This window comes from Pyrenophora tritici-repentis, chromosome 1 (assembly GCF_003171515.1).
Source record: "Pyrenophora tritici-repentis strain M4 chromosome 1, whole genome shotgun sequence".
Taxonomy (NCBI): domain Eukaryota; kingdom Fungi; phylum Ascomycota; class Dothideomycetes; order Pleosporales; family Pleosporaceae; genus Pyrenophora; species Pyrenophora tritici-repentis.
In genome coordinates, this window is record NC_089390.1 from 2929010 (window position 1) to 2944493 (window position 15484).

Genomic DNA, 15484 nt, shown 5'->3' on the forward strand with positions numbered 1-15484 from the left:
GCTCATACCATGCCGATCAGTACCATATGCTTCGTGTCCGATGATGTGGTATCGCTTCTGCCCCCTCTTTTTCCTTCTCTTTGGCTAGGTCATACAGGAAGAAGTCAATGAGGATCGCATTGACTTTTGCGTCCGGCTTCAGCTTGAGTATTTCTCGGCGAAGGAGCTCTACGGCCCAGATACTACATCCGCGTATTTGCATCTCCCAGGAGTGACCAGATTCTATAGTTTCAAGACGGCGAAGTTTGTTTTCGAGGGGAGGGCAGTACCATATCATGCCCAGTGAGTGCAGCATCTGTGGGATACGGTAATCTAGAGGGAGGTCAGTCTCGATTAGACTAGGTCAGATTAGGTCATCAAGCTTCCGCGTACCTGCAAACATGGTGATCTTGTCGATATCGTTGAATTTGCCGTAGCTTTCGCCGTCGAAGGCAGCCCATAGATCTGCAACGAATATTTGAGCTCGTTTCAAGAAGCGAACCTTTTTGTTCTCGAACTTGCCCTCGTCTCTGAAGCAATTAAACTTTTCGGCGAGAAGGTTGACGAGAGCGGCTGCAGAGTTGTTCGCATCTTCTATCAAAGTGACAATGCTGTTGTCGAATTCCTACAAGGCCAGTTATAAGTTAAATTGATCTACTAGACTCGCATGCGTGGAAGACACACCTCCTCTAGGATCTGGCCAGCTTCCCTCAAACACCGCACTCGTTGCTCGAACATTGGAATTTCCTCGTCGGTACCAGAGCTGAAAACTGTCCGCAGCACTTCCTCGGAGCACTGCTCTTCATCAACCCAAAACTCTGGGCTGGTGATGGGTATCTCCTGGTCCAAAGCTCTTTGTAAAATAGCGACTAAACTCCAGTATCCGGTCCACCTTTTCCCCTTGTACACTACAGCAAAGCGCTCGTCGTCACTCTTCTCGCTCCAGAAGCTAAAGTTCAGGAGGTCCATAGTGAAGATGAAGTTGAGTGTGCTCTCATCTTTTGCTTTTGGATGCAGCTCATGCTCAGACCATGTCTTTGTTGAATACTCTCGCTGCTCCATCTCGGCGAGTACGAGTTGAGCAGCGACCTTGGTAGAGCGCATATCCAAGGCGACGTCCATGCTGTTGTCGTAGATGAATTGTGCATTTTCGAGGACCTTTGTCTCTGGCGGACCATTGTCTTTGGCGCCCCCACCCCAGTGCTTCCGCATGAGGTCTAGCAGCTCCAAATCAACCTCATCGTCCGACATGATGAGGGGACCGAGAGGCACGCTATGTCCAGGCTCGGTAGTCGCAGTGAATATAAGTTGCAGGGTAGCGGCGAGGTATTGGTGTTAGCTAGTTAGCTACAACTGAATGGCTGCCACGCCGCCAAAGCAAGTGTGCAGATGCAATGAGTGAATATTTCGTGTCTGCGTCTTCGATTTGTATAATGCACTCATATGTACAGTAGGGCGCTCGTTTAGTCGCCAAGGTTCCGAGGCTGAAGGAAGCGGACGTGGGCGGCGCTAACTTGACTACCCAGCAGCACTGACGTCTCGTCTCGTCTCTCACTTGCTAGTTGCTACCTACCTATCTCACCTTGAACCGGGCATCGGCACCGGCACCGTGCCTATCGTCGCATGTCGTAGGCTCGCGCAAAACAAACCTCGCCCTACAATAGTATTGTACCGCTCGCTTCTCGCAACCACAGATTCGCAATGGCACGCGACAAGTTTGCTCGACAGAGCCTCAGCGGCACCCTTCACCAGCGCATCAAGGAGGTTAGCTGCTCGGCACGCGCAAACAGGTTTCGTGCACATGGCTGACCATGTACATACAGGCACGCGTCCTGATGGTAGGCGCTGGTGGCATCGGCTGCGAATTACTCAAAAACTTAGTCCTCACCAGTTTTGGCGAAGTTCACGTCGTAGACCTGGACACCATCGACCTCAGCAACCTCAATCGCCAGTTTCTGTTTCGCAATGAGCACATCAAGAAGTCAAAGGCATTGGTATGGCCAAACCCCGGCTCGGGGCGATTGCGCTCACAATCCCACAGGTTGCGAAAGAGTCGGCTGGCAGATTCAACCCCAATGTCCGCATCATAGCCTATCACGACAACATCAAGGATACTCAATTCAATGTCGCGTGGTTCCAGAGCTTCAGCATCGTCTTCAATGCGCTGGACAATCTAGATGCGCGGCGGCACGTCAACAAAATGTGCCTGGCAGCCAATGTCCCGCTGATTGAGAGCGGCACAACTGGGTTCAATGGACAGGTCCAGGTCATCAAGAGAGTGCGCAACACTAACTCGAAGTGCTCGTGAGATTGGTATGCTAACTAGTGGTAATTGCAATCAGGGCGAAACCGAATGCTACGACTGCACCCCGAAAGATGCGCCCAAGACCTTCCCCGTCTGCACGATTCGAAGCACACCGTCACAACCCATCCACTGTATAGTATGGGGAAAGTCTTATCTGTTTGCCGAAATATTTGGCACATCAGAAGACGAAGCGCCAGAACTAGACCACAGCGAAACCGCCGACAACGCAACCGAGGTCGCAAACTTGCGCAAGGAAGCACAGGCGCTGAAGCGCATACGCGACTCTATGGGTTCCAAGGATTTCCCGCGCTTGGTCTTCGACAAAGTCTTCAAGGAAGACATCGAGCGGTTGCGGAGCATGGAGGACATGTGGAAGACGAAGCGAGCACCCGAAGCACTAGACTACGATACGCTCATGCAAGAGTCATTAGGCGTGGGTCCTATTATCGCACAGCAAGACCAAGTCGTATGGAACGTGGCAGAAAACTTTGCCGTTTTTGTCGACAGCATAAAGCGCCTCAGTACTCGGCTGGAAGAGACGCGCGCAAATGCAGACGTTGGAAATTCGGTGCCTATTCTTAGCTTCGACAAGGACGATGTGGACACACTGGACTTTGTTGTCGCAAGCGCAAACCTACGCTCACATATTTTCGGTATCGAATTGCGGTCCAAGTTCGACATCAAGCGTATGCATTCTGAGCAAACCCAATTAACAACAGTGCTAACCAACTGCAGAAATGGCCGGCAACATCATCCCAGCTATCGCAACTACCAACGCCATGACGGCCGGTCTCTGCGTTCTCCAAGCATTCAAGGTTATGCGTGAACAGCTTGATAGGGCGAAAATGGTCTTCCTCACCCGAGGCACTGAGCGCGTCATCTCAAGCGAGTCCCTCCGTCCGCCAAATCCTCACTGTACAACATGCGGCGTATGCTACGCAGAACTCCACGTGGACACGAAACGCGCGAAGCTGAGCGATCTTGTGGATACCATCCTCAAGGGGCAGCTCGGATATGGAGAGGACTTTAGCATCAAGCGTGAGGCCGATATTCTCTACGATGTCGACGAAGACGTTCACCTTGACAAGACATTCGAGGAGCTAGGGCTCAAGGGTGACACTTTTCTCACAATCTCCGACGAGGCTGATGAGAATGCAAAAGTCGACGTTGTGTTTTCTGTTATCCAGCAAGTGTTCACTGAGAATGCCAATCCTCTCAGACTACCAGGCGAGGTGAAGATCGCGACGAAGCCTAACACGCCAAGCCCAGAGACTAATGGCCATGCGACCATAAACGGCACTCTTCCCCATGGGCGTTCCAAGGCCACTACAAATGGGACAGCAAACGGTCCTATAAAGCGCACAGCCAGCGAAGCAGGTCTCGAGGATGACCTTGTGCGCAAAAAGGGCAAGGTCATCGAAGAGGCACAGAAAAAAGGCGACGACCACATTGTCATTCAAGATGACAAAGACGACGGAGCGATTGTCATTGACGATGATTGAGAAAAGCGCCTTCTTGGAAGCCCAGCATCGAACGCGATCTGGTATATTGTCATTCCTCGTTGACGGGAGAGCTTGGTATTCTATTGGCACCAACCCAATACAGTATACAGCGCCTCTTCCGTTTCGTCCTTGGACCGTGGGCGTTGAAGCATGTTCACCGCCTTGGTCACCGACCCAGAACTTACTTCTCCGTCGTGGACTTCTTATTGAACTACGCGCATCCACAAATCTCCTCCTCTGTACAACAGCAATCTGGGATCTAATCAGTCGGGCGTTCTGGGAGAGCTGGAAAGAAACGGTATATACCTCAGGGATCATCTGAAAGCTTGGGGGGACTTAGGGCCGTATTGCAAGGCCGAAATGGCAAGAAACGGGAACACAAATGATTGATCATCAGAGTCTTTTTTGTGTCGATTTAGACGGCAGATAAGCCACCATCCAAATTCACCACGCAATTATGTGCATACTTGTTTTGTGCGAGGAAAAGTGCTGCATGTGCGATTTCTTCCGGTGATCCAAAGCGGCCTAGTGGGATGCGTTTCTCAAGGTTGGCTTTGTCTAGGTCTAGGAATGGAAAGGTTGTTCTTGTTAGCTTTCTAGTTTCTCCTTGTACGACATATACGCACCTTTTGTCATATTCGTCTCAACATAGCCAGGTACAATCGCGTTAACGCGCACCTTGTGACTGGCATATTCGGTCGCCAGCGCGCGGGTGAACCCCAAAACACCTGCTTTCGCCGCTGCATACGCAACAGCGCCGTATCCTCCGTGGAGACCTAGCAGTGAGCTTACATTGATGACGACGGGGTCGTGGGCTTTCTCCGCATCAGCAGAGCGTTTGAGGTATCCGTGTCTAAAGAGTTGCTCATAGCGTTAGTACACCGATCGTAATCTCATTTCTTGCATTCCGGACAAGGGTGAATAAATAAATATAGCACGTACCGTAAAAGGAACCTTGTGCCATGCATCATTGCATTGAGATTGGCTTTGATTATTTCATCGATTTCTTCCTCGCTCTGCGCCGAGAAGAGCTTCGCTTGAGTTCGACCGGCGCAATTGACTACTACGTCTATACGTGAGCTCACTGGTGGAGTTTTGGTAGAGGCTGGCCTGGGTAGGCGGGCTGCGAAGGGTCCAGAGGGCGCGGTTGTCCAGAACAATGTGGCGTGGGTTATGTCTCCTGCCATGTATCCGTGCTGCAGGCTTGCAGATAGATCCGGTGTAATTGGCTTGAGTAATTCATCGCCTGCTACTACTGAATGTTGGACTGTGTCGGGTAACGTGCGTGGTTGCTCATTGGATGTTGACGATGGTGTGCTTGATGGTATAGGTTTTAGAGTTGCTACCGCGGCTTTAAGATCCTCTTCTGAGCGGGATATCAAAGTGCAACGGTATGCGTTCTTTGCAAACAACTGTGCGATAGCTAGGCCTATACCTCGGCTTCCGCCTGTTATAAGGACGTGAGGTGGTCTCGCCATGGTCGTTAGGTAAGAGCGATCTCAAAGTCTACCAGCTGGCCGCCAACCAGATTCTGATTATTCTCCCAAAGCGGTCGCACTTTGTTGAAGGTAATTGAACTGGTTGAGTTTTCCTAAGGTGATCTCGACAAGACGTGGGACAGATGTAATAGAAGTGATCAGAGCTAACGTTACCGGTACTTACGCGAGAAAACGTGACAGCGCGACGGCGGAGCCATTCCCCGCGATCTTTATCCCTGTGCGCCTCAACGCCCCACGACCCTGCCCATCGGCAAACGTCTTTCTTCCGGAACACTACATGCACATATCGCGGCTATGGCAGACAACAAGACCACCGAGTACGTCACTCTCGTGTCCAACGACGGCTACGAATTCAAGCTCCTCCGCTCCGCAGCCTGCATAGCGGGCACCATCAAGAAGGCGCTGGACCCCATGTGTACTGCCCACACCACCTTTTCTCAACTCCAAGCCTTTACTAACAGACCTGAATAGCCGGCTTCCGAGAGAACACACAGAATCGCGTTGATCTGCCCACCATCAAGTACGTCGAATCCTACGGTTATTTCCCACATTGGGTATGACGAACATGCTGACTTAATGGAAACGTAGTGGCGTTGTGCTAGAAAAAGTCTGCGAATACCTTTATTATAACCAGAAGCACGCCGAAAGCAAGGACGTTTCTGATATGGACATACCGCCAGAGCTGTGTTTGGAGCTGTTGATTGCTGCGGATTATCTTGACGGTATGTGATAGCGTACAAGGAAGATGGCCATGTACTGACAAGTCTAGTATGAGCGTATCTTGGGAACTACTGAGCTACTACAGCCAGGCTCAAGGTTGCCTTTGGGAGGGCAACCAGCCGACTGAGACTCGTGGGCGGAGTATACAAGAGACGCCTACAGGGTCCATCCGGTGGTGATGTGTCTAGTAATAATATTCTAGGATGTCGACAACGCTGAAGTAATACTACGAAGCCATCACTCTGAACAAGCGGGGAGGGATTCGAGGCCCTCAGGGCGCGAGGAGGGGCGCAAGGTTTGGAGAGTTTGTTCATTACATGTACATATATACTCTCAATTACTACCTTGGAAAGAAAGCGCCTTTCTGTACGCAGCCCACAAGTGCATCAAGATCGCCCAGGAACCTCGTACCACTCCCTTCAACCACTCTTTCGCATCCTCCAGTCCCAGTCCACTCCTCTTCAACCGCCACATCCCTCCAATAGCAAGTACAAGCGCAAGACCCCTGACCGCCCGCCTCATTCTCGTTTTCGCAATACCTCTACTCGTAAACTCAATGTTCCAGTCGTCCCACTTGGGGAATGTACAACGGCGCCAGAAATCGACTTGTGTATATGGGTAGACAGTCGAGTTCCAACCGTCTGCAGTGTAGTACCAGCTCGAACACCCACTCTGCCAAACGGTGTTCTTGAGAGCGCGTTGCATTTCAGCTGTGTAGGCTACCTCGGCAGAGTGCTTGACATCAACTGTGCGAGCCTCGTCGTTGAGGATAAGTCGGATAAAGTTGAGCGAGTAGTTCACCATGTCTAGGCTGAGAGTTAGCAATGTAGTCAACAAGTGTCCATGAAACTTACTCTCGCTGGCCATGACGACAGATGAGTGTCCAGTCGCAGTATTTGGCCCGAATATCATCATGAAGTTTGGGAAACCGTCGACGGCAGTACCTTGGTACGCCTGGGCGCCTCCTCGTTCTTCCATGACTTGTACTAGGTCCTTGCCTCCTTTGCCAATGACCTTGAGCGGGTGTAGCCAACGCGTAGTGTCGAAGCCGTTTGCCAAGACGATGATATCAGCTGGAATCTCCCTCTCGGGATGCTCATCCTCTTTCACGCTACGCGGGTACGTTACACCAGGTCCAATGACAACACCGTCTTCAGTGATCCGATTCAGCGGTTGGGTGGTCAACTCTATCTTTGGGTTGTTCAGACTCTGTAGCCATCTCTTGTCGTAGATGCGTCGTTTACATCCTACACCGTAATCTGGCGTCATCATCTCCCAGTACTTTTCCGGCACATTTTTTCGCATGTGCTCAAGCGTCTTCTCTTCGTATTCTTTCCTTCCCTCCTCAGCATACGGTGTGTTGGGAAAGAGCTTGAGAAATCCGGCTTCTGCACCAGCAAAAATAGTGAATCGAAGGAGCTCTTTTAACCCGGGTATGTATTTCATGAGTCTTGGCCCGTTCTTCTCCCACCACTCATCGCCACCGGGGGCTGGGAAGGCAGGTACAACCCATGGGGGTGATCTCATCAACTGAGTGACAGATTTGGCATTGTAAGGGGCATTGGGAAGGCGTGGGACGAGCTGCGCGGAACTGCATCCTGTCCCTACCACCACCACATTCTTGTCCGTAAATTCGATCATATCATCCCACCGAGCCGAGTGAAACATTTTGCCCTTGAAGTTCTCGATGCCTTTGATCTCGTCCGGCCAGCCTTTGGGCTCGACCAGGCCGCCTACACAGCTGAGCACAACTTTTGCTTTTACAACTTCCGTCTCGGAGTATACCGCGTATTCGCCCCTTTCTTGTGCAATCTTGATACGCTCCTTGGAGGAGAGGTCGCCCATGCCGGCGATCAAACGGCGGAGTGTAACTTCCCATAGTTGCTCATCTTCGAGCCATTTGCAGCATTCAATGTCGGTATTGAGCTCGATCTTGTCGGTAATCTTGTATTTGTCGCAGACTTGGTGATAGTAGCGTACGATTTCTTTGCCGGGTGGGTGAAACGAGGTCCAGTTGGGGTTTTGCGCGAAGGAGAAAGAGTAGAATACTGCAGGTACATCACTATGTACGTAGAATTTAGCTTTGATTTCTGGAAATAGATAGCTTGTGATAGAAATGGGTCACATTGTTTGAAAATATGGATGCTTGGAGTTTTGTTCGGTATAGGGGATTCTGAGGCCATACCACGCAACACCTGGGTATCTATTGATCCACCAAGTTCCTCCGATTCCAGCTTGACGGTCGAATATACGAAACTGGTCAAAGCCCAGCTGCTGTTTCAGCTGACATGCCATGGCAATCCCAGATGCTCCAGCCCCAACAATGATGACGGGGTAGTACGTGTATGCATCTTTCTCATAGCCGTTGACTCTTCGTATCGTTTCTTTAATCATGTTGGCGTCTCCAATACAAAAAAGAGCGGTGTAGATGAATATTCACGTCAAATAACTAGTGTGTTGGCAAATACAGGAGGAAATGTGCGCAATGAATTTGCTTGTAGCTGAACTTTAGCACGGCTGAACCAACCCCGGGCTTGGTCGCGTGTAACGTGGGGCGGTACAGCGCAACCGATGGCAAGTGGCGACCTGGAAATGTGCCTCGGTACAGATGTCGACTTGTTAGGGACATGGCAACAACGGTCAGGTGTCTGTCGTGAACAAGATTGGTGGCTGCACAACCTGGTTTGCTAGATTAAGTTACCGTCACCTGGGCGAAGGCTCCCGTGCCGTTCTTGCCCGGGGCTCCATCTGCTGGGAAAGTATATGAGTAGTACATCCACGGGTAAGCCATCACAGTGGTAATGAATACGTGTGTTCCCAAGTAAATTGTGGGGGAAGTTTGAAGTTTGGAGATGAGATGTTAGATGTATTTGGCCGACTTGATGTAATTGCGCCGTAAGGCCGAGACGTACATACATAGAATCACGGCTACCCAGCTAACATTACGCCCCGTTCGTAGATATGATAGTTGCTAGAACTAGCGCAATCTTTTCCATCGCTGTGAAGATGACGGTAGCTTGCACTACTTGTTGGAGCGGCCCGTTGTGTAGTAGTAGTAGTAGTAGTAGTAGTAGTAGTAGTAGTAGTAGTAGTAGTAGTAGTAGTAGTAGTAGTAGGACGCAGTGCTCTCACGTGGGCACGCGGAGGGCACGGACCCGACCGCTATTCGTTCGCGAAGCTTGACCTCATCGACGCAAGATTGAACAGAGCCTCAATGATTTCCTCGGTACCAACGATTCACCCCAGGGCTCTGTAGAAAAACTGTGCCGCTCTTTGACCATCATGTTCTTCTCGCGAAGAATTTAAACATCTGCATTGTCCCCCAGCAAGGACGTAATTCGACACCATGAACACTATCGATGGTTCCGACCGTCACGTCAATACAGAAGAGGGTATCTTCTCACAAAGTCCCAGCTAGGATGATTGCGACTAAAACTTCATAGTTCCCCCGCCGTCTTTACTAGCCATCGTCCTCGATACCAATCCACATGCGTGGGCGCATCTTTCATCGACTCTCTCACTCTCGGCCGCCCTTGCGAATATCCTCGTCTTCATCAACGCACACCTGGCTTCGGGCAACGCAAATGAAGTCGCCGTCATAGCCTCGCACTCACACAAGACTGCCTTCCTCTATCCAACACCCTCGAGCCCGCAGCCTCAATCGCGACATGGCACCAATGGAGCTACGAACGACAAGGTACACGACATGGCAGAGAGTGCAAACAAATACCGTCCATTTGCTGTAGTAGAGAGCGCCATTCTGCGCAACTTTGTAAAACTGCTCAACGAGACGAAAGAGAGCCACCTGGAAGCGACACCCACGACACTTATCGGTGGCGCCCTCTCCCTAGCTCTCACCCACATCAACAAACAAACTATCCTACATGCTCCAACCGCTGCTTCTGCCGAGAGCACAGCTCTCTCCGCACTTGCCGATTCCGAAAACGCCCACGTCGATCGTGTTCCCCTCACATCTCGTATCCTTATCGTCTCCGTGTCTGGCGATCTAGCGAACCAATACATACCCGTCATGAACTCCATCTTTGCCGCACAACGGAAAAGGATACCCATAGACATTCTCAAGCTAGCAGGTGACACCGTTCTACTTCAGCAGGCGAGCGATGCGACTGGGGGCGTGTACATGAAGCCGGACCGCCCAGAGGGCCTGCTGCAGTACCTAATGATGGCATTTCTACCAGATGTAACGGCACGGACAAGTCTGGTAGTCCCGAGTGCCGGTGGTGTTGACTTTCGCGCAGCTTGTTTCTGTCACCGCAAGGTCGTTGACATTGGCTTCGTCTGCAGTGTGTGCTTAAGCAGTAAGCCAAGCCATCAACATGTCTCAAATCATTGGATGTATGCTAACTACGCCAGTCTTTTGCAACCCGGACCTATCTGATAACCTCTGCATGACCTGCGGCTCTTATCTGTCGCTACGCAGTGCCGTGACCAATCCGCCAGCGTTGATACCTAGGAAGAAAAAGAAAAAGAAGAAGACTGGAACCGACTCAGCAACCCCGGGGGGGAATACTCCTGCAGGATCTGGCACGCCTCTGCATCCCTGAATCACTCCCCGCGTATCTGAAACCGCCATCTTCAGATCGCCAGATTCACCGATGTACTTCCTTCTAGGACACGCATGCATATCTGCTAACCGTCCTCGGGCCGTGGCAAGCGAGATCCACTTGAATACATCCGCCCATAGCATGGAGAACACGGAGACTCAGATGGCAGGTTTATAGAGCCACTAACACCTCTGTACAATAGCCGCTCACCCGGATACGAAAGGCTAGTAAGAGGATCGATAGCAGCATCCGCTGTTAATAGTCTATTCGCCCAGGTCTGCAGCGCCATAGTACCCCTCCTTACATATATGCATCTCAGCAGAAATGTTTGAACACGGGGACTAAAGATCCCGAGGTCATTTCACCGAGCATGTCTCAGATGTTAATGGAACCAATGGATTCAATCTACTTAAGGGTGGTGGCTGTGGGGGAGAGCTTCAACCCAAATCACTTAGCACAGCTCATAGGGCCAGTCCGACGTGATAGGCTAGTATCCACATTCCAAGACCATCACACCATGATCATATCAGGCATTTTCCAATAATCATGCGTTCGATAATCGGTGATTCGTAACCCTAATGCGCGATTGTGTCATCCGACTGGATTCTTGTTGTGTGAGAAACCAATTGTCAAATGTTATAGATAGGCCAGAGATGGGGTCTACGATTTCAGCCAAAGGATTCAAGTATGCGACTGTGCATCAGGGATAGCGGGGCTGGGCGATGAAAAAGTAAAGTGAGATCAATGCAAGAAAGACCATTGGGGCACAATAGGCGAGCGGAGAACCAGCAGTGTAGTTTGATTGCATTCAGGCACCCTATTTCTGGCCGCTAAGGGAAACATGCAAACCTCACCAGGGAGCTGTTGAATTCCCGTTGGACCTGCGTCTTACGTCTGATATTGCCTTAGACAGCTGCGGAGGTGCCGCAGGATACGGATAGACTGGCCGGGCGAAGGCGTGGGGTTGAGCTTGAACGGCCCGCATAGTTCGCACTGCTGCAAGCGACGGGACATTTAACGGCATCCGGAGTTTCAACTAACTATGACGTGTTGCGAAGCATTTATAAGCTTGCGCAGAACTCGTGTACCAGTACGCAGCCAGACTCGGCGATACGAGTTGAGTTGAGATCTTGTACTCATCTTTACTCTTCGTGGATCTGATATGGGGCAAAGGGTTTGATCGTCACCTGTAAGCTACGACGACCTTTGCCGTATTTGTACTACGCCTAGCCTCGGTCAGGGTTGGCCTGGACATGTTTCCAAACTTCAACCACACGCGCGGCCTATCAGCCGCCTTGACGTTATCACAACCCTTGCTCCTGTTGCTCACCCATGCTCATCCAAAGCTGTGAGCCACATGCTTTCGGATTCATTTCGCTGATAGCGAATGCAGTGGTGATGGGCTGGCTTCTAACTTCCATCTGACACGACCTTCAGGGCTCCCTGGGCGTTGCCTCGTGTTGGTCCGAAGACGATACAGTAATAGGGGTCTTGTTCAGAAAAGTCGTCGAAGATGTTGAGCATGTGAAGGAACATCGCAATCCATCAGGTATGACGGCGGACCAAGAGATAATATACACTGAATACTTAAAAGCAGAGCTTGCGGCAAATCCGTCCCACGGTCATCCCACACCTGTGGTTCGACAGCCGCAGCAGGCTCGGCGCCAAAAGGCCCGCTGTCTCCGCTCCGTACAAGCGTCGTCAATACCCTGTAGTTTGGCCTTCTCCTTAGCGATCGTCTCTGGGCCTATATTGGCTGACAGGGAGGAGGGACCCATCAATCTCGTCCGCCTGGATGAGACACCCCACTGCCGTGGCGTCCGTGGCATCGGGAGGAGGCCATATTCATGCCTGTCTGGGGAATTCGTCAAAGCGCCGCCGTATACTGCAGCAGAACGGGCTGGTGAGCATATGGAGCTTTGGTAATCTTGCAACCAGGCTCATATAGCCACCACGGACCCCCCACCTCCATTGTTGAAGTTTGTACAGCTTGTGTGTACCGAGCGGACCCGATTCCCGAACGGTGTATACTTGTTACTTCGTTCCCTTGCACATCACAATCCCATCTTCGCTTCGGCAACTATTTTTTTGCGGTTTCGGCGCCATCTTTACTTGCTTTTAAAGACTTTTGGGGCTGACGCCAAGTGTGTCGACTCCCACCCCAGCCCTGAACCTGTGTGGTAGCGGTCTACTAGTCTTCACCTGCATCGACTGCACAATCTCTCCATTTCCACCTTAACAACCGTGCTGGATTCTGGAACAATATCTACATACCCCACGATTTCTCTCAACTGTACTTCGCGCTCGCCTCATCCATCGCATTCATAGGAAGCCAAATCGCCAACTTACCCAGAAGAAGACGACATCATGGATCCTGTTACATCGGGAATGGACCCCACTGTCCCTCTGGAGGCCTTTACCAATACGACATACGCTACGGGTGGTGACTCGAGGTTATACAATCTCAATGTATTCTACAACGTGAGTACTGGCCATGTGCATGAGTCGCATAAAACTTTGTGGTACGCGGGGCTAATGTCAAGGTTTCCAGCCCGGCGACATCGCTTGGATGATTACATCAACCGCTCTCGTGCTGCTCATGATCCCGGGCGTAGGGTCAGTCTCCCCAAACACGCTACAGCCCTTGTCATAGTCCTGTCATGTACACAAGTCTAATTGAACTACAGCTTCTTCTATTCGGGATTGGCACGAAGAAAGTCTGCGCTATCGCTACTATGGCTGTCCGTCATGGCGACGGCCGTCGTTTCCTTTCAATGGTTCTTCTGGGGTTACTCTCTAGCCTTTTCGCACAAGGCTGGAAAGTATATCGGCACCCTGGATAACTTCGCCTTAGTGGACGTGCTAGGCGCACCCTCGGTCGGAAGCCCGCGTATTCCTGATCTCTTGTTCTGTGTCTACCAGGGCATGTTCGCTGCTATTACGTACGTCTAGATCAGCCATTTAAGCGATGTATGTCAAAAGCTGACCGCGAATACAGCGTTGCTCTTGCCGTAGGTGCCGTTGCCGAGCGAGGACGCATGCTTCCATGCATCATCTACATGTTTGTCTGGACGACTGTCGTATACGACCCCATCGCATGCTGGACTTGGAACCCATCCGGATGGGTCTTCCAGATGGGTGGTCTCGACTTTGCTGGTGGAACTCCTGTGCATATCGCATCCGGATGTGCTGCCCTCGGCTACTCGTACATGCTGGGGAAGCGAAGCGGTCATGGTACCCAGGAGCTCAACTACCGCCCCCACAACGTTACACATATCGTTATCGGCACCGTCTTCCTCTGGGTAGGATGGTTCGGCTTCAACGCTGGCTCCGCCTTATCTGCTAACCTCCGAGCTGTCATGGCGGCTGTATGCACCAACCTTGCCGCGTGCGTTGGTGGAATTACCTGGTGCCTGGTTGACTACCGCCTGGAACGCAAGTGGTCTACTGTTGGCTTCTGCTCTGGAGTAATTGCTGGTCTTGTGACCATCACTCCGGGATCTGGGTACGTCCCCGCTTGGTCTGCTGTCGTTTTTGGTGTGTGCGGTGGTATTGCTTGCAACTACGCTACCAAACTTAAATACTTCCTCCGATGCGACGATGCGCTCGACATCTTCGCTGTTCACGGTGTTGGCGGCTTCATTGGAAACATTCTTACCGCATTCTTTGCTGCGTAAGTTACCATGCGATCACAGATGGACGTTCCTTTGCTAATCGGTTTTAGTGACTACATAGCGCATCTCGACGGCTACACGGTCATCACGGGCGGCTTCCTCAACCACCACTGGATGCAGATGGCCTACCAACTTGCCGACTCCTTTACTGGCGGCACCTACTCCTTCCTCGGAACCTGTCTCATCCTCGGTATCCTCGACTTTATCGGCAAATTTATTCCTGCCTTCAGGCTCCGCGCCAGCGAGGAGGAAGAGGCTGCTGGTATTGACGACGTTGAGATTGGCGAGTTCGCCGTAAGTTTTCCCACTCTTCCTTACTACTTGAAGTTGAACGAATACTAACACGACCCTCTCACAGTACGACTACGTCGAGCTCACGCGTGAAGTCAAGGTTCCCGACGACGACATGGACGAGGCCATGTCGCTGTCGGCACACTCACTTGAACCTCATGGTGCACGCATGGCCATGACCAGCGCCCACGAAAAAAACCAAGCCTCGATCGGCTCTGATCACCAACTTGCAGAATGGGCCCATCGCGTATAAAACGGTCATGTGCTTCTATCTCCGGCTGCGATTTCTTTTTCTTATTATTCATATATCGCTATATACCATTTTGTTTCTTTGTTGGGTGGTGGTCAGTTCAGTGTAAGAGTAGAAATCCTATATGAAAATGTGTATGTCTAGGAAGGGGGAAAGCGTCAATACGTTCGGGGACTGAGTTGTCAACGGAGATAACGACATCAACTTGTACAATAATCATTACCATTGCCACAAATAAGAATTTAGACTTCATATGATTGATCAGAGATGTAGAAGATGGTTGACACCTAGCATTCGAATTGACCAGGCCTGAACGCAAGAACAATCGTGGGATAGAAAAACCCCACGCACACTCACACACAAACATCCCCTCTAAGTTGCACATCATCTTTACAACAATACTAAATTTGAACCCAATGGAACCCAACATATCCAGCTTGCATGCTTCGTATCCTTTGAGTGTACAACGAGCAAGTTGAACAGAAAAGGAAAGAACCAACGTCTGGCCAACCCAACGCACCCCCTTCACATGAATCATCCGTTTTGGATTTCCACTCTGTTGACCTCTCTGCCCATAGAAGTGCGTAGCGGCAAGCCGCCATATGCCCATTCGGTCCGGTCATCAGCCATAGAAATCCCTGTGATGTTTTGGTACCCACAGGAAACATAACCTCGGGCGACGAGCGTGGTCTCAATTAC

At 51.0% G+C, this 15484-nt stretch overlaps 7 protein-coding genes across 7 annotated transcripts; 4 read left to right on the forward strand and 3 right to left on the reverse strand.

The window, feature by feature from the left end:
- Positions 1-16: 16 nt before the first annotated feature.
- Positions 17-1230, reverse strand: PtrM4_011720 (DUF2419 domain containing protein; the record flags this gene model as incomplete). Its single annotated transcript, XM_001931111.1, has 3 exons — positions 17-312; positions 373-604; positions 664-1230. The coding sequence occupies 3 exons, from the start codon at positions 1228-1230 to the stop codon at positions 17-19; spliced, it is 1095 nt and encodes a 364-aa protein (XP_001931146.1).
- A 450-nt stretch (positions 1231-1680) lies between these two features.
- PtrM4_011730 (ThiF, Dinucleotide-utilizing enzyme involved in molybdopterin and thiamine biosynthesis family 2) lies at positions 1681-3786 on the forward strand (the record flags this gene model as incomplete). The annotated part of the gene is made up of 5 exons (XM_001931112.2): positions 1681-1743; positions 1803-1973; positions 2021-2257; positions 2322-2970; positions 3020-3786. The coding sequence occupies 5 exons, from the start codon at positions 1681-1683 to the stop codon at positions 3784-3786; spliced, it is 1887 nt and encodes a 628-aa protein (XP_001931147.2).
- A 415-nt stretch (positions 3787-4201) lies between these two features.
- Positions 4202-5264, reverse strand: PtrM4_011740 (FabG, Dehydrogenase with different specificities (related to short-chain alcohol dehydrogenase); the record flags this gene model as incomplete). The annotated part of the gene is made up of 3 exons (XM_001931113.1): positions 4202-4350; positions 4413-4639; positions 4729-5264. 3 exons carry the CDS (start codon positions 5262-5264, stop codon positions 4202-4204), a joined length of 912 nt encoding a protein of 303 aa, XP_001931148.1.
- A 315-nt stretch (positions 5265-5579) lies between these two features.
- Positions 5580-6059, forward strand: PtrM4_011750 (Skp1-POZ domain containing protein; the record flags this gene model as incomplete). The annotated part of the gene is made up of 4 exons (XM_001931114.2): positions 5580-5700; positions 5757-5805; positions 5874-6007; positions 6055-6059. 4 exons carry the CDS (start codon positions 5580-5582, stop codon positions 6057-6059), a joined length of 309 nt encoding a protein of 102 aa, XP_001931149.2.
- Positions 6060-6338: 279 nt separating this feature from the next.
- On the reverse strand, positions 6339-8399 carry PtrM4_011760 (Pyr-redox-3 multi-domain protein; the record flags this gene model as incomplete). The annotated part of the gene is made up of 3 exons (XM_066103028.1): positions 6339-6811; positions 6860-8067; positions 8191-8399. The coding sequence occupies 3 exons, from the start codon at positions 8397-8399 to the stop codon at positions 6339-6341; spliced, it is 1890 nt and encodes a 629-aa protein (XP_065965230.1).
- A 952-nt stretch (positions 8400-9351) lies between these two features.
- Positions 9352-10404, forward strand: PtrM4_011770 (TFB4, RNA polymerase II factor; the record flags this gene model as incomplete). The annotated part of the gene is made up of 2 exons (XM_066103029.1): positions 9352-9397; positions 9449-10404. 2 exons carry the CDS (start codon positions 9352-9354, stop codon positions 10402-10404), a joined length of 1002 nt encoding a protein of 333 aa, XP_065965231.1.
- A 2533-nt stretch (positions 10405-12937) lies between these two features.
- Positions 12938-14788, forward strand: PtrM4_011780 (AmtB, Ammonia permease; the record flags this gene model as incomplete). Its single annotated transcript, XM_001931118.2, has 6 exons — positions 12938-13051; positions 13122-13186; positions 13258-13512; positions 13569-14243; positions 14295-14538; positions 14603-14788. 6 exons carry the CDS (start codon positions 12938-12940, stop codon positions 14786-14788), a joined length of 1539 nt encoding a protein of 512 aa, XP_001931153.2.
- Positions 14789-15484: the final 696 nt, after the last annotated feature.